This window comes from Schistocerca piceifrons, chromosome 9 (assembly GCF_021461385.2).
Source record: "Schistocerca piceifrons isolate TAMUIC-IGC-003096 chromosome 9, iqSchPice1.1, whole genome shotgun sequence".
Lineage (NCBI taxonomy): Eukaryota > Metazoa > Arthropoda > Insecta > Orthoptera > Acrididae > Schistocerca > Schistocerca piceifrons.
Window position 1 is genome coordinate 137,771,565 of NC_060146.1, and position 21,588 is coordinate 137,793,152.

General features: G+C 41.4%; 1 protein-coding gene across 5 annotated transcripts in view; it reads left to right on the forward strand.

Moving 5' to 3' along the window:
- The window catches only part of LOC124717229 (zinc finger protein 501-like), a 139,642-nt gene extending 118,635 nt beyond the window's left edge, over window positions 1-21,007 (forward strand). For all 5 annotated transcript variants that reach the window (XM_047244025.1, XM_047244028.1, XM_047244029.1 and 2 more), the window contains one exon: window positions 18,197-21,007. In XM_047244025.1, the coding sequence (XP_047099981.1) occupies window positions 18,197-19,319 (1,123 nt within the window). In that variant the 3' untranslated portion in view covers window positions 19,320-21,007. The remainder of the gene's footprint in view (window positions 1-18,196) is intronic.
- The last annotated feature ends 581 nt before the right edge of the window (window positions 21,008-21,588 follow it).

Sequence of the window (21,588 nt, forward strand, 5' to 3'; positions counted from 1 at the left end):
ACATTTGTTGGGGGAAATGTTTTGGTAGGATTTCCAACATTTAAAGAAAGCGCATTTTCGACTCCATCACAAGGAGGTTTTAGTGCACGATGTCTAAAGAAAATATTGTGAATTCAAGGTACAACATGATATAGAACTGCATGCATTTTGCCTGCATGACTCATAAAGCTGAGGAACTGAATTGGAAAGGAAGAGCGACAGTGGTTATGCTGGGGCTAGGGTAATGTTCTTTCCTTTATTATACAATTTATTTTAGAATAGCGGACTGACTTTTGCCAACTTGACAGATCGAGGCCCCACCATGAAGCTTGGGCCCCGCCCCCTTCTCGTCAGGCGTGGTCGTGGATAACTTTGGAAGAGATGAAGTAGCGTGTTATCTTCCATGGAGACTCATCAACAGATGTACGCTTAACTTCTGTTGTGCTCCTGGGAAGTCTGATGGAACACTTGTTATCCATATTGTATGTTAATGGCCCGGTAGTCAGTATTAATAGTAATGTTATACTGTTGCAAATGATGCAGTCACTTATAATGAATTTCACGTCTGAGACAATAAGTTGTTACGTCAAGTGACGGTAATATTATTAGGTTTTTAGTGTGAATTCTGTGAAATGTTGATGTATAGACAGGTTGTGCCACTGACTATCATGGTTGTGCGGAGCACTTGCTAGGAGTACACTTACTTGTTGCTTCCTCCACACAGATTTGTGGAACATATAATGCTATATGCATTACAATTTGTACTGTGATGTAAGTAAAATATGCTTGTGAACTTGTGTATGTATATATTTTTTATTTCATTTCTTGCTTCGTCCTGCAGCTGCTGTAATTTTGTTATTGTTTTTACCACCAGGTAGTTTGGTAATGCCGAATTGGACCAAATTAACTCTGAATTATGAAATAAAGCGGTTATATCACAATAAAACAACAGCCTACGTAGGTAAATGACTTCCCTTAAGGAATTCACAGCAGCTGGGGATCCATACATACAAAAGACAATCACGATTCTCTTAATAGGAAGCAGACATGTACCCATCTGCAAAGTAGAACAAGACACCCTCAGCATGTTTTTTGCATCGCATGTTCAGAAAGCAAGCAGAAGACTGCACTAACATTTAATAAACAATTAAATATTGGGCAGACGTATTAAATCACCAAGTGAAGTCAGCTTCCCTCAGCAGTCAGTTACGACTCTAATGTATAGGCTCTCAGACTCAACTTTGTAAGGCCTGCCGTGGCCCTCAGGACGATGCAGGGAAACATCATTTCTACATCTACTTACGTTCTCTGCGTATCACTGTGAAGTGTGTGGCACCACATGTTGAGGTTTCTTCCTGTTCCAACTTTTCTTGCTTGGGATTCCCTGCTGTGAACCTAACAGTTAAAACGGAAACAGAATTATTGTTGAGGGTAGAAGGTTTTTAATAAGGGAGATTCATACTAGGCTAGCAAATATTGAATAAAATCGGAAACAATATACCAAATCGCAGTGTACAGACCATCACTCAGCGGACGATAATTCCTATAGAATGTTTCATGTTTTAGCCAGTATTCAGCCAATATAGGAAACAAAGCTCATTCATCCTACAAAGGCGTAGTAATTATTTTTCATTCGTGATGGATCGTACCTTTGTTGAAGTGGCCATTGAATATGAATACCAGTAGAAACTTCTGATTTTGCAGTGTCTGAGTATTTTATGTAAACACAAATTGCCTCAGAGAATATGGAATTATTACTAGCTGGCCATTTGTTTTGGGAACTGTAGAAGTAAAGAAAACACGAAGTACTGGACCAATTGCCAGCGCAGCGTAAAACATTATAGAATCAAAGGGGCTATCATGTACAAAGGAATATCAGATTATTTTTCTTGTGCAATAGTTGTAACATCTGCCTTACACCCGTAATGCAAAAACAGAATATCTCCGAAAGTGAGAGGAATCCCTTTAAAGTCATCATACCGCCCACACCTCCAATGAGGCGCTAGCAGGTGGAGTTTTACCTTTAAGTATGCCCTAAAATCGTTACAAATGAGATTGTTTGCTTTCTGTATACAGAATTAACTGTCGGAAAGTAGCTGCTAACTTTTGTTCTGCATCAAATAATGAACAAATGAGTGAAGAAACTACATTAACATTTGTAATTTATAATACCCACATGTACTGAAAAAAAACCTGCTTTCACTTGTAAAATAATAATTGCGTTAATAAAATTTTCCGGGCTTCCAGCCGCGTCAGGTGGTTAAAATCCCACGAGCTTTCGACCGAGCTCTCCCCAGTCATTGTCAAGTGGTAAGACTGTCTTACCACTTGACAATGACCGGTGAGAGCTCGGCTCGGTCGAAAGCTCGTGGGATTTTGACCACCTGACGCGGCTGGAAGCCCGGAAAATGTTATTAATTCATATCGCCGCTGAACCATGCATTAATAATAGCGTTGTTATTTGCCTGAATTGGAATGCTTCATGTGATAGTGTTCTATGAATTTTGCTACTGTGAGTGGGATAATATGACGCAGGGGAGTTCATTTTTGGCATGCTACTGTTAAGAGCTCGTCACTAAATCATTTATATGCAAAATCTGCCCATTTCGCACATTTAATAATAAACGTAAACTGACTTCCGTTTATTTTTGTTTGTTTACCCGTGCGACCAAGCTTATCAGAGAAAATTGATTTTAGGTTCTAGATTCTAACATTATATGTGTGTTTCGTGTCATTTTCTCCGACATATTTCACAAATCGCGTTAAAACTGGTCTCGTAATGTTTTATTCCGATAGTTTTCTAACCTGTTAGGTGTTTTCCGTTCTTGGTTTTCGCTTTCTACAAATTTTGGCAGCAGTATCTTCATTCGGACCATAGTTCTCCCAAATTGCAGCGTATTTCTACATCATTCAAGGAACATCATTGAGAATTCTCTGAAGCTTATGAATGTGTCATGCAGAACGTATTGTGCAATAAACTGACTGTTATCAGTTGCAGTTGTGTAACCTTCAAATCTCGACATATCCTCGGTCAGTGAATTAGCCGGTGCAGTTCTCTCACTCTCACCTGCCGTTTACACCACAGGTAATTCTCGTTCGATGATTCTCGTTTGCTTGTCTCCACTCCAGTGTAAACCACGCTTCTTTTACTGCCCATGAACAGGTTCCTTTTCCCGATTTGTCCCATGTACTGCTTTGCAGCAGCTGTACCTGCCACAGTTGAAAGTGCATGGAAGACGGTACTTCCAACTGTACCGGTAACGAATGGCATTGAATAAGTAGTGCAACACACTCTTTCCTGAAAGCAGGTTAGTTTTATTCAGAATTCCAATACACCATGTTATTCCTCACTCTTCTGGCTACAATATACTCTCCACAAGCGCGACGGTCTTACGCCCCCTTACTGGGAGGGGCTGTATGCCCGCATGGTATTACTCTACTGGTCGACGTCAGAGCCAACGTCTTGCTGCATGCATAACCTCCCCATTATCCACATACTGCTTGCATCAGAGTGCATTCTTCATTAATTGTCATCCATCGATCACCTCGAACGAGTGTGTCCGCACGTCACAACGATGCAGGAGTCACAGCTGTGAGTGACGTGCTGGCATGCGGGAGATCAGACAGATTTATGTGACCTTGTTGCGATGATGACAGATGCCTCGCACAACGACTCACCCTGCTTTTGTTCATTGCCATATCTCCGTAGACATTCTGCAAGCGCCTGTGAATATCTGCGATGCTCTGGTTTCCTGCCAAAAGAAACTCGAATGACGGGTCTCTGTTTGGAAAGCACCCCCATTACAGACGCTATTTTGAAAGATACGTATAGCACCACCAGTTATTGGAACGTCATGAAACTAGGTCTGCCTCCCTTTTCTTTCAGATATGAAGCATGCGAAGAATGATGGCTTAAACACCTCTTGGTACGATGTAATTGGTCTAATCTTGCCCTTGTGATACCTACGCTGCTACAGTATTTACGTTTTCAATTGTGGTGTGACGTCTCTCAATAGCAGTTACAGCGGATACCCCCCAAAAAATTGGGGAGACTGGTTTTGACGATTGCACAACATACCTGACTCGGGGGTTACGACCAACCACAAAATTAATAATGGAATATTTTGTCTGGCCAAAAGTGGAGATGTACTGCAAGTTGTGGACTCAATCTTGTGTTAGCAATCAATGAAGTGAAGTAGGAAGCCACACACAGCTCAAGTATGGTAAATATCATTTACGAAAAGCGCGAAGACAACATGTCCATCTTGATCTTGTAGGACGTCTGCCTGTTTCAGGACGGCACTCTCGGTAATAGATCGTGTTAAAGGGTAATAGCTGTGCGACATTGCGTTTTGGCTGTCTTGTATGTATTAAAAAGAACTAAGTCCACCAGTTCCTGCCTCCCGTATTATCGGAATGACGCACCTTTGTGCTGTCCGACGCTTCAGGACGACAGCTTACCCTCCACAGAGCAGTGGGCTCATAGAGCATTGGCACTGTACCACCAGGGCAGCAATTTTGTGCGAAAGGAGCAATGGACAGAAGCCTTGCCCTAAGGATTTCTAAATATTAGAACAGTTTCCAAGGCTGACCTACAGGCGTCATTAGCAGGAATCTTATACTGCGAAGTCCTGAGCTTTCTGGCAGAATTTATCACCGCTGCGCTGTTACCAACTGCTGCTGAGTTACGTTTTGGTCCCGCTAGTTAAAGAGCACATTGCACTTAATTTATGCTCGTGGACGAAATGATCCACAGAGTGTTACAACCTCCTCATACAGGACCGCGACCAGGCCGCTAGCGAGGAGAGAATGCCCTTGACATACTGCTACATGAGATGTTTTCCGCTGTCTCCTTACAATGATTAAAACCCACCAGGGTCGTGCACAATAATTCAGTGAACGGTATGGAAACGATAATATTGGCTGACCAGTAGTTATAAGAGCCGGAATATGACACCACAATCCAACATCAATCACTGTCACAAGAAGAGTTCGAAGATGTTTCACAGTTTTTGAGGTTGGAATACACTGACCACAACCAATGCTCGCACTGTGGGCAGGTCTGTAGGGCTACCCAACACTTGTCAATATTATTTCGACTAGAGGGCGCCAAAGTACCCTCCTACCCCTTACCTGTGAGAAATGGCCCAGTTGCTCTGGCGCATGACCGAAGAGGGAGCGGATGTTCCCACGCTATCGCCAGGCTTTCCTACCGGTGCTCCACACTGGCGGGGTTGGATGGGTAGGGCGTCTCTGTGAGTGCTTCGCCCTCCGAGTGATAACTTATTGTTTACGAGTTTGCTGCATTATTATGTATCTCACAAATGCTTTGAGTTGAATGATATCTGTGGAGTGTCTCATAAGAGTTTTCAGTTCTTCCTTAGCTATACGATGGTGTGAATGTCTTGTACATGTGCTCCGCAAAACATGAATAGATACTTTGCACACAACCAATATGAGTGTCTTTCCTCTTCCCTACCTACGTAACTACCTATCCATTTGAAATCCAGACATATGTTCCACAATGTTACCGTCATTGGAGCAGACTTTCATCACTTTGAAAGTGGAAGGCGAGGCGACACATCATTTGAAAAAAATACTAAAGCCCCTAATTGGTAACCACTCAGAACAGGTACGTCGGAAGCCCTCTTCTGGCTGCAAGGTGCTGCATCTGTTTACAATAATTATATCTGACCTCATTAAAACTGGTGTGAGTGTTCATCAGGTATTTATCACAATAATGATCACCCAAGTACAAAAAATAACAATACTGAGGTGACAAAACTCACGGGATTGCGATATGCACATATACAGATGGCAGTAGCATCACATACATAAGGTGGGAAAGGGCAGTGCATTAAACAGACTTCGAATGCGAACGATTTCGGAAATCGTTAGGGAATTCAATATTCTCACGTCTACAGCGTGAAGAGTGGGTCGAAATAACAAATTTCAGACATTACCTCCCACCACGAATGAAACGACCTGCTAAACCCGCAGGACAGGTTAGGTGGTTGGAATTGTGGAAAGGGGTCAAAATGAGCGGCTGTCAGTTACACTCGAACACACATAACTTTATTTATTTGACCAAACATTATAATACAAATTCTTGAACTTAGTTATCAGCTGAACACGCCACACTATTTTATGCCTTAATGGCACAACCACTTTAATTTTAAAAAAGGCTAAAAGCTATTAACTCAAAATTCAGATGTCAAAGAGAATATTTAGAGGGCCGAAGGCTTCACGTTAAATAAGTTCTACAACTTGGCTGAAGGCCCAAAAGATTTCTGGACTTGAAAAGCAACAACCTTAATTTAAAGATGGCTGCAGGCCCATGATTTAATACTCAAGGTAAAATTAAATAAAAGAACAGAAGGCCTTATCTTCAATTATGCTGAAGGCCACAAAGAGTCTGATGCTTGAAAGACAAAGATCTTTAAATTAATAACGGCTGAACGCCCCATGACTTAAAACTCAAGGTAAAATAAATTTAAACAACAAAGCCTTATCTTAAATTAGGCTGAAGGCTCCAAACAATCTAATACGTGACAAGCAAGGAACTTTAATTTTAAAATGGCTGAAGGCCCATGACTTAAAACACAAAAAAAATAACTTTTAGTGGGCAGAAGACCCAAGGCTTTATCTTTAAACAATATATTAATCAGGCTGAAGTTACAATCAATCTAACACTTGACAAGCAAGAAACTTTTAATTTGAAAGCACCAGAAGGCCCATGACTCAAAACACAACTAAATTAATTTTTAGTAGGCAGGAGGCCCAAGGCTTTATCTATAAACAATATTTTAATCAGACTGAAGGCCCAAACAATCTAACATTTTACAAGCAAGGAATTTTCATTTTAAGTGGTTGAAGTCCCGTGACTTAAAACACCACTAAAAAAATTCAAAACCATCAGCTATGAGCCCTACAAATACATACAACAGAAAATAAGAAAAGGCAGTGCAGATAATGGCAGAAGTTTCGGAGGTCAGCCACCACTTGAAATACTAACGATCACTTAGGTGAGACAGGCAGTCGGCCCAACCATCCTCAATCCGACGGCAACACAACTGACAGACCGTCAACAGACCAATGCTCAAGGTGATTTCCGCTCGACACTTGCACCAAGGTTCCGCTCCACACTTGCACCAACATTCCGCTCCGCACTTGCACCAAGGTTCCGCTCCATACTTGCACCAAAATTCCAATAATGCTGACCAAACAAGAATGGATCCCAGACAACCCACAAGAGGTGGACGACCCAAAACCCACGTCGTTTAATCAAACGACCGACTAACTGAGAAGCAGTACGCTGACAACACTTAAATAAACTTGTCCTAAAAATCAAATAAACTACAGACAGCCCCAGAACACCTGCACGAGGACTAGACGATGCTTATGGCAATGACTGTGCAATAATGAGGATGAACCACGAGTCGGCACACACAGCCAACCCACAAGCAATCGCCAGCCAAATACACGTCTTCTAACAAGAAGACTGACTGACAGTCAACTGGGGTCATCCCCACTCAGACGTGTGTCAACAATCATCAGACAAGTGATGGCTATCCACACCTTCCTGATGCTGCATGCCCCACTGGTGCTACATCGTGACTGCGCCAACCGATCAACTGCTACACATCAGCATGGAAACAGCACTACAATAACTGGGCAGTCGACATCACAAGCTACACGCAATATCACAAACACTTGGACGAAGAGCACGACCACTGGTAAAAGCAGTGACTATACAGTGACGAGGACGAACCACAGGTTGAGACACACACATCTCCAACCCATAAACGATCAGCAAGCAGTCAAGTCGTCCAGTAAGACGACCAACCGGCGATCAACCAAGACCGTACCTATTGAAACTATGTATGTTGGCAACGGTTGGGCGAGTCATGGCAGCTCCAACCCAACCGACTTCTGCCGCATCCCAACCGTCCGACTGTCAGCTCCGAACTCTCCTGCTGGCGCATTGCAACTCACTGCCACATAGAAACTGCCTCCCAACACACAACAACTGGGAAGTCATAGCAGTCCAGCAAAGATAATATGGTGGGGCATATCGATAAGTGCTGCTGCTGCTCACAGGCAGACAAGGCAGCAACTCAGTAACGCCAGTAATTGAATTAACAAAACGATGTGGCAGTACAGTAAAACAGAATGTAAAAGAGAGAGATGGCGTGAATATGAGCCACGCATGGCTCAACAGACAATGCGGTGTCTGACAGTCTTCACTTAATGACCGTAGCAGCTGTGTTTGCTTAGAGTTGTCAGTGCTAACACACAAGCAACTCTCCTTGAAATAACCGCAGAAATCAATGTGGGGTGTCATTTCATCCCCATGCAGCGCGCAGGTCGCCCAGTGTGGCGTCGAATGTAATAAGACATGCTCCAAGGTGGTCGGACCTGCCCCGCAAGGGGCCTCTTGGCCAGTGACGCCAAATGCTCATTTCCATTTTCATCCCATAGCACAGTGTGGCGAAATTTGGCGTTAATGGGCTATGGTAGCAGGTGACTGAGACGAATGCCTTTGCTAACAGCACATCATTGCCTGCGGTGCCTTTCCTGGGCTTGTGACCATATCTGTTGGACTCTACTCAAATAGAAATTCGTGTCCAGGTGAGATGAGTCCTGATTTCAGTTGGTAAGAGCTGATGGTAGGTTGAAGTGTGGCGCAGAACGGACGAAACCATGGATCGAAATTGTCAGCAAGTCACTGTGCTGCCTGGTCGTTGCTCCATAATAGTGTGGGCTTCGTTTACATGGTATGGACTGAGTCCTCTGGTCCAACTGAATCGGTCATTGACTGGAAATGGATATGTCCAGCAAATTCGAGGCCATTTTGAGCCATTCGTGGACTTCATGTTTGCAAACAACAATGGAATTTCCAGTCTTTCATGGACTTCATGTTCGCAAACGATGGAATTTTTACGGATGACAATGCGCCATGTCACCGGGCAAGAATTTTTCGTGGATTGTTTCAAGAACATTCTGGACAATTCGAGTGAATGATTTGGCCACCTAGATCATCTGACATGAATCCCACTGAACATTTATGGGACATAATCGAGAAGTCAGTTCGTGCACAAAATCCTGCTTCGGCAACATTGACGCAGTTATGGACAGCTATAGAGTCAGCGTGGCTCATTATTTGTACAGGTGACTTTGAACGACTTGTTGAGATGCTGCACTACGTCAGGCAAAAGGATGTATGACATGATATTAGGAGATGTTCTATGACTTTTGTCATCTCAGTGTAAAATAAGTAGAAAGGCAAATATTTTCAGTAATATAGATAAAGAGCCAGTGTTGTCGTATCTCATGGCTGTACGCAAAATGTTTAGCTCTCTGTAGGAGCGAGTAGAGGAACTCAGGCACAAGTCTAGTAAATAGATGACCAGCCACTGAATAGATATATAACTGGTAGAACTATTTGTGGTGGGTTAGACTCTCAATGTATACAGTTTTTTTAAAGAAGTTGCTAAGTAAAAAGTGACTACTAAGTGATAGGTGCAAAAAGAGGCAAAGGGCTATGCATAGAGAGATGCTTAAACTTTTTTGACTGTCGAAAGGCCTGTGATAGAAACGTCCAAGGACTGCCTTTGTAGACTCTTATCGAAACACCATTCACAAAACCCAAAGAAATTCTGATCCTTTGTAAAAGCTTTCAGTGGCCCCAAAAAGGAACTAATGGATGATTCAATAACCGGAACTGACAGGGGAACGTTCCCAGTGTCAATAAACTAATTTGATGAAACTTGCCAGGTGTGTAGAGGGAGCAAGATAGTGCAATATGTCTTATTTTTTGTGTGCTCAAAATCACATTTTATGGTTAAAACACACTCCAAAAGGTAATTTGGTATTTCAGGTTTAGAGGGAATATCTTCTAAACGAAGACATTTTAAAAAATGTTAATCATGTAAAAGTTTATATGCAATTAATGTTCTTGAACTATATATATAATCAACTTTTTTAATAATTTGAAATTTTGCAAAAAAACCCAACATACAGGGTGTTTCAAAAATTACCGGTATATTTGAAACGGCAATAAAAACTAAACGAGCAGCGATAGAAATACACCGTTTGTTGCAATATGCTTGGGACAACAGTACATTTTCAGGCAGACAAACTTTCGAAATTACAGTAGTTACAATTTTCAACAATAGATGGCGCTGCAAGTGATATGAAAGATATAGACGACAACGCAGTCTGTGGGTGCGCCATTCTGTACGTCATCTTTCTGCTGTAAGCGTGTGCTGTTCACAACGTGCAAGTGTGCTGTGGACAACATGGTTTATTCCCTAGAACAGAAGATTTTTCTGGTGTTGGAATTCCACCGCCTAGAACACAGTGTTGTTGCAACAAGACGAAGTTTTCAACGGAGGTTTAATGCAACCAAAGGACCGAAAATCGATACAATAAAGGATCTGTTTGAAAAATTTCAACGGACTGGGAACGTGACGGATGAACGTGCTGTAAAGGTAGGGCGACCGCATACGGCAACCACAGAGGGCAACGCGCAGCTAGTGCAGCAGGTGATCCAACAGCGGCCTCGGGTTTCCGTTCGCCGTGTTGCAGCTGCAGTCCAAATGACGCCAACGTCCACGTATCGCCTCATGCGCCAGAGTTTACACCTCTATCCATACAAAATTCAAACGCGGCAACCCCTCAGCTCCGCTACCATTGCTGCACGAGAGACATTCGCTAACGATATAGTGCACAGGATTGATGACGGCGATATGCATGTGGGCAGCATTTGGTTTACTGACGAAGCTTATTTTTACCTGGACGACTTCGTCAATAAACAGAACTGGCGCATATGGGGAACCGAAAAGCCCCATGTTGCAGTCCCATCGTCCCTGCATCCTCAAAAAGTACTGGTCTGGGCCGCCATTTCTTCCAAAGGAATCATTGGCCCATTTTTCAGATCCGAAACGATTACTGCATCACGCTATCTGGACATTCTTCGTGAATTTGTGGCGGTACAAACTGCCTTAGACGACACTGCGAACACCTCGTGGTTTATGCAAGATGGTGCCCGGCCACATCGCACGGCTGACGTCTTTAATTTCCTGAATGAATATTTCGATGATCGTGTGATTGCTTTGGGCTATCTGAAACATACAGGAGGCGGCGTGGATTGGCCTCCCTATTCGCCAGAGATGAACCCCTGTGACTTCTTTCTGTGGGGACACTTGAAAGACCAGGAGTACCGCCAGAATCCATAAACAATTGAACAGCTGAAGCAGTACATCTCATCTGCATGTGAAGCCATTCCGCCAGACACGTTGTCAAAGGTTTCGGGTAATTTCATTCAGAGACTACGCCATATTATTGCTACGCATGGTGGATATGTGGAAAATATCGTACTATAGAGTTTCCCAGACCGCAGCGCCATCTGTTGTTGAAAATTGTAACTACTGTAATTTCGAAAGTTTGTCTGCCTGAAAATGTACTGTTGTCCCAAGCATATTGCAACAAACGGTGTATTTCTATCGCTGCTCGTTTAGTTTTTATTGCCGTTTCAAATATACCGGTCATTTTTGAAACACCCTGTAATTAATCAATTTTGAAAAATGAAAACGTTCAGTACAACATACAAAAACTATTCAGAAAGTAAGGAACACTTAGTACAAAATTGAAACTACACTGATTATCAGAACAGTTTTATTTGCAACAGTTAGCTACGACTTCCAGCTACTTCTTTCCGTAGTCGCCACTCTGAGTTAGACATCTGTTGTCGCATTGTACCAACTTTTCAATACCCACATCATAGAAGGCAGCCACCTGTGCTTTCCGGAAATTTTCTGTGCTGGACTGCAGCTCGTTGTCTGTGCCAAAATATTGGTTTTACAACCAGCAGTTCATTTGAGCAGAGGTGAAAATCAGAGGGAGCCAAGTCTGGGCAGCATGGAGGGTGATCAAACAATTCCCATCGAGACCGCTGCAGGAGCATCGTCATTGTCCCTGCACGGTGCGGCCAAGAACTGTGTTGAAGATGACAATTACGTTATGCGGGGTTGAATGAAATCCGGAGAAATTCTCAGCAGGCACACATACTTGGCGGGAGACACTGTTTTCTAGTCTACGTGATCTATGTGCACTCAGAACTGAGAAGAGCAGTGGCCCCAGTATGCCTGTCGACTGCGTCAAGTTGCTCTCAAGTCAAGTTTCTTATCAAGATGGTTCATTGTTACTAGACAATATTCACTTGTGAGTGTAACAGTGCAAAGCATAATGTTCCTTTACAAGAGAAGTTCCAAAAATGTGGCAGTAATTTAATTCTCGTGTTGCTGCAGAAATTTGTGATAAAAACATTGGTGTCATGGGTCTTCTAAAATTGAACACGGTCTCAGCACCAAATGCATTTCTTGTCACATCCTGTATAGAATTTGTGTCTTAGTTAGACCGTTGTTGTTGTTGTGGTCTTCAGTCCCGAGACTGGTTTGATGCAGCTCTCCATGCTACTCTATCCTGTGCAAGCCTCTTCATCTCCCAGTACCTACTGCAACCTACATCCTTCTGAATCTGCTTAGTGTATTCATCTCTTGGTCTCCCTCTACGATTTTTACCCTCCACGCTGCCCTCAAATACTAAATTGGTGATCCCTTGATGCAAGCTGCATGCCCTCGAGAAAAATTACAGCTGTAGTTTCCCCTTGCTTTCAGCCGTTCGCAGTACCAGCACAGCAAGGCCGTTTTGGTTATTGTTACAAGGCCAGATCAGTCAATCATCCAGACTGTTGCCCTTGCAACTACTGAAAAGGCTGCTGCCCCTCTTCAGAAACCACACGTTTGTCTGGCCTCTCAACAGATACCCCTACGTTGTGGTTGCACCTACGGTACGGCTATCTGTATCACTGAGGCACGCAAGCCTCCCCAATAATGGGGGGATAATAACCCCTGGATTTCTGGAATAAAAAGCTGTGTTGGAAGAAAGCATGGATCTCGCTCATAAACAACAAGGGCAGCTGAAAGCATCCACACAATTACTGTTCAGTATCTTTTTTTCATCATACATAAGTAAGTTGGTGGACAGCAATCTGCAGTTGTTTGCTGATGATGCTGTGGTGTATGGGGAAGATCGTCGTTGGCAAATAGTATTAAATGTCTGACAGATAGCCAACCAACATTTAAAAGAAAATTAAAAGAATTTCTGAATGACAACTCCTTCTACTCAATAGATGAAGTCTTAGATATGAAGTAGTAACTATAAAAAAAAGAAAAAATTAATTAATCAATTAATTATTTTGTGTAAAGAAAACTTATGTTAAAATGATACATTCCACATCATTACAAAATGTCGTATTCATGATCTATGGAACAAGGATTAATGTATGTATGTATGTATGTATGTATGTACGTATGTACTGTAGGATGATACAAGATAACATGGACAAAATTTCTAGTTTGTGTGATGAATGGCAGACTGTTTCAACCATATTAACCCATAGATGTAGAAAAATATAAGTTAATGTGGATGAGTAGAAAAAACAAAACTGTAATGTTCGGATATAGCATTAGTAATATTGTTGCTTGACTCAGCTTGTCATTTAAATATCTGGGCGTAACATTGCAAAACGATATGAAATGGAACGAGCATGTGAGGATTGTGGTAGGGAAGGCAAGCGGTAGATTTTCGTTTATTGGCAGAATTTTAGGAAACTGTCGTTGATCTGCACAGAAGACCGCATATAGAACACTAGTATGACCTATTCTTGAGTACTGCTCGAGTGTTTGGGATACACACCAAGTCGGATTAAAGGAAGACAGCAAAGCAGTTCATAGGCAGCCTGCTGTATTTGTTACTGATAGGATCCAACAACACACAAGTGTTGTTATGGACGTGCTTTGGTAATTAAGATGGCAATCCCTGCAGGAAAGGCGAAGTTCTTTCGGGGGTCACTACTGAGAAAATTTAGAGAACCAGCATTTGAAGCTGTTGTAAACGATTTTATGGCTGCCAACATATATTTCCCATAAGGACCATGAAGATAAGATATGTGCAATTGGGGGTCATATGGAGGCATATAGATAGTCATTTTTCGGTCGCTCTGTTTGCGATTAGAACAAGAAAGGAAATGATTGATTGTGGTATAAGGTGCCTTCCGCCACATAACGTCTAGTGGCTTGTGGAGTATGTACACTATGTGATCAAAAGTATCCAGGCATATGGCATACAAGTTCGTGGCGCCCTCCATCGGTAATGCTGGAATTCACTATGGTGTTGGCCCTCTCTTAGCCTTGATGACAGCTTCCACTCTCGCAGAAATGCGTTCAATCAGGTGCTGGAAGGTTTCTTGGATAATGTCAGCCTATGCTTCGCGGAGTTCTGCGCTGAGGAGAGGTATCGATGTCGGTGGGTGAGACCTGGTACAAAGTCGGCGTTCCAAACATCCCATAGGTGTTCTATTGGATTCAGGCCAGTCCATCACAGGGATGGTATTGTCATGTAACCACTGTGCCACAGGCTGTGCGTTATGAACAGGTGCTCGGTCATGTTGAAAGATGCAGTCGCCATCTGCAAATTGCTCTTCAACAGTGAGAAGCAAGAAAGTGCTTAAAACATCAAAGTAGGCCTGTGCTGTGATAGTGCCACGGAAAACAGCGAGGGGTGTGAGCCCCCTCCATGAAAAACACGACCACACCATGACACCACCGCCTCCGAATTTTATTGTTGGCGCTACACAGCCTGGCAAATGACATTCACCGGGCATTCGCCACATCCACACCCTGCCATCGGATCGTCACATTGTGTACCGTGATTCGTCACTCCACACAACGTTTTTCCACTTTTCAATCGTCCAATGTTTATGCTCCTAACACCAAGCGAGGTGTCATTTGGTATTTACCGACGTGATGTATGGCTTATGAGCAGCAGCTCGACCATGAAATCCAAGTTTTCTCAACTTCTGCGTAATTATCATAGTACTTGCAGTTCATCCTGATGCAGTTTGGAATTCCTGTGTGATGGTCTGGATAGATGTCTGCCTATTACACATTACGACCCTTTTCAACTGTCGGTGGTCTTTTTCAGTCAACAGATGAGGTCGGCCTGTATGCTTTTGTGCTGTATGTGTACTTTCATGTTTCCACTTCACTATCACATCGGAACCTAGGGATATTCAGGACGTATGACACAAGTGACACCCATTCACCTGACCACATTTGAAGTCCGTGATTTCTGCAGAGCGCCCATTCTGCTCTCTCATGATGTCTAATGACTACTGAGGTCGCTAATATGGAGTGCCTGGCAGTAGGTGACAGCACAAAGCACCTAATACGAAAAACGTATGTTTTCGGGGGTGTCTGGTTACTTTTGATCACATAGTGTACATAGATGTAGAAGTAGATGAAATGTAGATGTTCATATGAAGGCCAACTTTCACATGTCATCATGAAATCCATGTATCAAGCCAAGACACATTTGAATCAGTACAAAAACAATGTTTAGTAACGAAAGTGTGATGTTATAGGATGTTAACGTGAAACGTGTGGAGGATTGTGGGTTTCTTGGTAAGAACGATGTAACTTCTTTTTTTAAATGGAGAGCCTTCAACAGGTGCAGAAGTAACTACAGGCTTGCTACAGAGAAGTGTGTTGATGGTGCTTTGGTAATTAGGGAGCACCATGTTATCTTCAATGGAGACTCAGCAACAGATGCACATTCAACTCGAGGTGTGTTCCTGGGAAGTTTGATAAGACTCTTGTTGTCCACGTTGTATATTAATGGCCTTGTAGTCAGTATTAATAGTAACTTCAGACTGCTGTAAATGATGCAGTTATCTATCATGAATTTCATGACAGAGATAGTCAGTTTTTACATCATTCGACAACAGTATTTTTGCATTTGTAGTGTGAATTCTGTGAAATAGTGATGCATGTACATCTAAACCTATGTTAATACTCCACAAGCCAATGTACGGTGCATGGCGGAGGGTACCCTATATCACGAGTAGTCAATATGTTTCCAGGGCGAGTGAATAACGACTGTCTACATACCTCCACATGATCCCTAATTTATTGTATCTTTTTGGTCCTTAACCGAAATGTATCTTGGAGGTAGTAGAAACGTTCTGCACTCAGCTTCAAACGCCAGTTGTCTAAGTTTTCCCAGCAGTATTCCTCGAAAAGAATTTTCCTGCCCTCCGGGAATTCCCATTTGAGTTCTTGACGCATCTCCGTAATACTTGTGAGTTGTTCGAAACTACTTGTGACAGTTATAGCAGCCTGCCTCTTGAATTGCTTCGATGTCTGCTTTTAATCCAACTTGATGCAGATGTCAAAGACTCGAGCAGTATTCAAGAATAGGTCGCACTAATGTGCTGTATGTGGATGCCTTAAGAGGATGAATCACACTTTCCTAAAATTCTCCCAATAAACCGAATTCGACCATTTGCCTTCTGTACCACAATCCCCACATGCTCATCCCATTTCATACTGCTTTGCAACGCTATGCACAGATATCAAAATGACATGGAAGTGTCAAGCATGATACTACTCATACTGTATCCAAGCACTATGTTTATTTCCCCCTGCTCGTCCATATTACATTTTTGTAAATTAAGAGTTAGTTGCCATTTATGACCCCAACTAGAAATTTTGTCTAAGTTATCTTGTATCCTCCTACAGTCACTCAACCTGTACACCTTCCCGTACACCTCAGCATCATCAGCAAATAACAGCATACTGCTTGGCAGATCATGTGTATAGGTTGTGCCAGTAACTACTATGATTGTGGTGAAACCATTATTAGGGACATTATCACTTGCTTTCTCCATGCGAATTTGTGGAAAAACTATATGCATTACAATTTTTACTCTGATGCAAGTAACAGAGGTATGTAAACCTTTTATATATTTTCGATTTTATTTTTTATTTCGTCTTGAAAATGCTGTAACTTTTGGGCTGTGCGCTATTTGAGTGTTTTATGCTAACACAAACTGCCTCAGAGAATCAGTTATTGCAAACCTGATATTTGTTTGGTGTACTTTTGAAGTAAAGAAAACACAATCCGCTAGCAGGGCAGCTTAAAAATAGTAGGTTCAAAGAGGCTGTCATTTACACAGGAATCTCACATATTCGAACCTCATCTTAGGCCAAGTACATACCAAAATGGTGACTGACAGTCATGGAGGGGAGATTAAAGCATGAAGATGGTCGATGACCATTCTTTGGTTAACTATTTGGTAGTGATTAGTGCAGTAGGTACGTGTTTCAAGTTGTTGATTACGGTATATACTTTAGATTACTTTATTTAGCTTTTGTAGAATGTAGTAGCATCAGAACCAAATCCCTTTCCTGCGAACAGGATTGTGACCAATGTTATACTGTATGTGTTCAAATGCCTATAGAAAATTGTGATACTAATAAACACCTTCATTCAGATGAATGAAATATTACTTGTAACACTATAATGAGAATTGTATAGTGGTAGTAATGCATAATTTACAGTTAGGTACTGGGCCACAATTGGTTGTACTTAAGATGTATTCAACACAAAAAAGGCTCAATTTTGTAATAAACTATGGAGTGTTGAATCAGACTGTTGTGCCTACCAATTTTTTCTTGCAGACTAATACCTTTGTGGATTTTAATCAAGCTCTAGACTGAACTTTTTCTAACTATCCACTGTAATTAAAATAAATTTTCCAGGTATGCACAATGTTTACACTAGCTTCTCTTAGTGCAACTTCTGTTTGATAGTCCATCACTCTGTAAATGTTTACATCAACTCCAACTCGACCAAAATGCTGTTTTTTGTAATAGTATAAGCAAAGTCGCCCACTCATTTTTGTGATAGTGATTTCTGGTTGTACGATAGCTGTAATACAGTCATTAACATTCCCAACATATCAGTGGGCTAAACTTATCTGCCACACATTATAGGTGACTTGTGGAGTATAGTGCTGATTTAAATGATCATGTAGCATCCATTACAATCTGCATATATTTAACTTATGTGAAATATTGTCTGACAAATTTACAGTTTTTGGGTCCAAAAGTAATCCTCTAATTGAACTTAACTCTCTGTTGCCTCTTGAAAGGCTCCTAACAATTACGTCAATTCAAGGCAGTGTGATCCTAATTTATAATCTAGTTTGGAGGACGTTTTGCAACGAAGCCATTGCTACTATAATTTTTCATTTCATTTGCTAGCGTGTTGTAATAGTACATTCTGACACAGTTTTTTTAATTTTTTGCAGTACTTTCCCCATTGTCATAGAGGACAAGAAAAGTAATGAAGACAGTGGTGATTTGGTGACCAACACCCCACTGGCTGCAGAAACAAGCAACAGGATACAATGCACCACCAAGCAGGAAGCATCCTCTGGGAATGAAGTCGGTACAAGGCGTCTGGGGCACAGATGTGACATCTGCAGAAAGAAATTTGCACAGTTGCAGGACCTGGAGGAGCACATGCGCAAGGACAGATGTGAACCCCGTCATTCATGCAGTGTGTGTCACAAAGCATTCACAAGTAGTAGGTGTTTGAGAGAACACTTTCGCCTGCACACTGGTGAACGCCCATACACCTGTGGTGTTTGCAACAAGACATTCATACAAAGCGTTCACCTGAAGCGGCATCTGCAGTTCCACACTGATGAACGTCCGTACATCTGTGGCGTTTGCAACAAAACATTCAGATGCAAGAGTCATTTGAAGCAGCATTCTCTGTTGCACACTGGTGAAAATCCATACGTCTGTGGCATTTGCAACAAGGCCTTCAAGCAAAATAGTGAACTGAAAAATCATTCACTCAAGCACACTGGCGAACGCCCATACTCCTGTGACGTTTGCAACAAGACATTCATACAAAGTACTCATCTGAAGGAGCATTTGCGGTTGCACACTGGCGAACGTTCGTACATCTGTGACGTTTGTAATAAGACATTCAGAAACAATAGTCACCTGAAGCGCCATTCACGCTTGCACACTGGCGATAAACCTTACGTCTGTGGTGTTTGCAACAAGGCATTCACAGATAGTAACTCACTGAAGGGGCATTTGCCCTTACACACTGGCGAACGCCCCTACATCTGTGTAGTTTGCAATAAGACATTTGCACGTAGCAGCACACTGAAGCGACATTCGAACCTACACACTGGCAAACGCCCCTATATCTGTAAAGTGTGCAATAAGACATTTGCACATAGCAGCACACTAAAGCGGCATTCACACCTCCACACTGGTGAACGCCCCTACATCTGTGGCGTTTGCAACAAGGCTTTCACACACAGTAGTGCCCTGAAGCGGCATTCACAGGTGCACACTGGCGAACACATCTACATTGATGACCCTTTGCAACAAGAGATTCACACACCGTAGAGCACTGAAGTGGCATTCACATATGCACAATGGCTACACCTGTAGGTCTTTGACATTTGTAACAAATCATTCAATAAAAATAGCCAACTGAGGCGGCATTTGGGGCTGCATACTGCTGATGCCCATACAACTGCATGTCATAAGAAATTCAGAAGTTCCAGAGGTCACACACGTAGTTTCAAGCAGCAATGTGAGGGCATATTCGCAGTTCCACATTGATGTAAAAACATGGATTTGCACCATTTGTCAAAAGAAATTCCATGGAAGTTCTTAATGTGAGAAAATGCCAATGTGCTTCTGATGTATTTCCACATAGATTTGCAGATTGGATAAACAGAGTTTTTTTCAGGCAGGACTTGTGAAACCTGTCTCAAAATAAATTTGTGAATGCACAATGATGAATACTGCTTGTGATATTATGGTGCCACAAAGAGTTGATGAATAGCAATGGCTTAGAAAGCTCATGAATTTTACATCTAGTATGATTGATTTGTCTATTCCTCCTGTGGAGCCACAAGGAGCAGTGATAAAGTTCGCATTATTACATCTAGAAAAAAATGTTACTTGAATAATGATTCAGTTTTTTACATGTATGTATTGCCTGTTCTGGTATACGTTGATATCACTGTTTCAATTTGTAGCAGTGCACCACTAGAGCAACCAGAACAGAATAGAGCCACTCATTCCCATTTTATCAATAGAATGAGCAATTTTGTTGTTTGCTTCTCACAATCTATGGTGTGAGATACCAACCATACCAAACTTTTTCTTTTTCTCTGACTGAAAAATGTGGTGTTAACTAATGTGATCCAGAGACACATGGCCCCTTTTTACATCGGTGGTTGCAGTAGTGTGTGCTGGTTGTGAGGTGGTGTTTTATCATTGCAGCTCACTTTATAAATGAAATTAGGTTTGATGTGTGGAATAATAGTCATTCTGATTAGGTGGTAAAGAGATTAATATGAAAAGGTTTTTACAGAACTGTACTATTGCACACTTTGTTTGGGAAGGAGATTCGTTATGGGTCACAAAGGGTGGTACACATTTAATATCCACAGCTTTCACTATTTTGATTATTTTATTAGTATTATATGCCACACAAGTTTCATTGTCAGACAGGTCAATATCTTAAAAAATTGTTACAAAAGAGTCTCTCTCTCTCTCTCTCTCTCTCTCTCTCTCTCTCTCTCTCTCTCTCTCTCTCTCTCTCTCTCTCTCTTAGTGTGTGTGTGTGTGTGTGTGTGTGTGTGTGTGTGTGTGTGAGAGAGAGAGATATGCATCAATTGACCAAGTGTCAAAATTTGACTTCACCAAATCTAGTATTTTAATCAGTAAGGTACTGAAACTGAATTTAATTCACATGCTCATATCTTAAAACAATATAAAATGTAGTGAAACTGTATTTGTGTAGAAATGATGCTCCGTCATGTAATGCTTTTATATTTAATTTTCAGGTTTGCAATTTGCGTTAACTCACTCCAAGCCAAAAGTCTCCCTTAGTCAAGTAATGTAAATTAGAGACGAATCTACTGTCATTTATTTTCACAATGTACAATATGATTGTATTGGTTTGGTCTGTATTTAATGAAGTCTAACTGATATGTTTAAAAATAGCATTACTATTTATTGGTTACGCTTTTTATATGCCTCTTTATTGAAGTGATACCTTCACGCACAACTTGAAGAAAAATGCTCCTTATATATTCAGAAAATGATGTATTCTTTCTGATGCAATTAAAAAAGTTCTAGAAATAAAAAATTATGAAAATAAATAATATATTTTAATGAATTTGAAGATGTAAATGTATTTTACTGGCACGTGAACATAGGTAGTAACGTTGATTCTAAATATTAACACATGTTATTTGAATATATCAATACATTTCACCTATTACAACATTACAAATTTATTGCATACATTTAATTTAAATAAAATTTGGTTACTTCTTAAGATGTCTGCAGTGTGAGTTTCTTAGAAATGAAATTATAATGTAATCTGCTACATCTTACAAGATTCTAGAAATTGAAACTTTAGACTTGCATAAATGAATAATAGAAATTTCTTACTCTGATATTTCACCATCAACAATAGAAACAAGTTGCAAGCAGATGAAGCCATCAGTCTTATCCTTGAAATCAGAGTGACTGAAGTGTTTGCTGTAAATATTTTGTGCATCATTTGAAGGAGGTTGACTAGAGATTGAATGTCTTTTAGCATGGCTCCATAAACTGAATTACCATTTGGTCACAGAAGCCTTAATAGGGTATG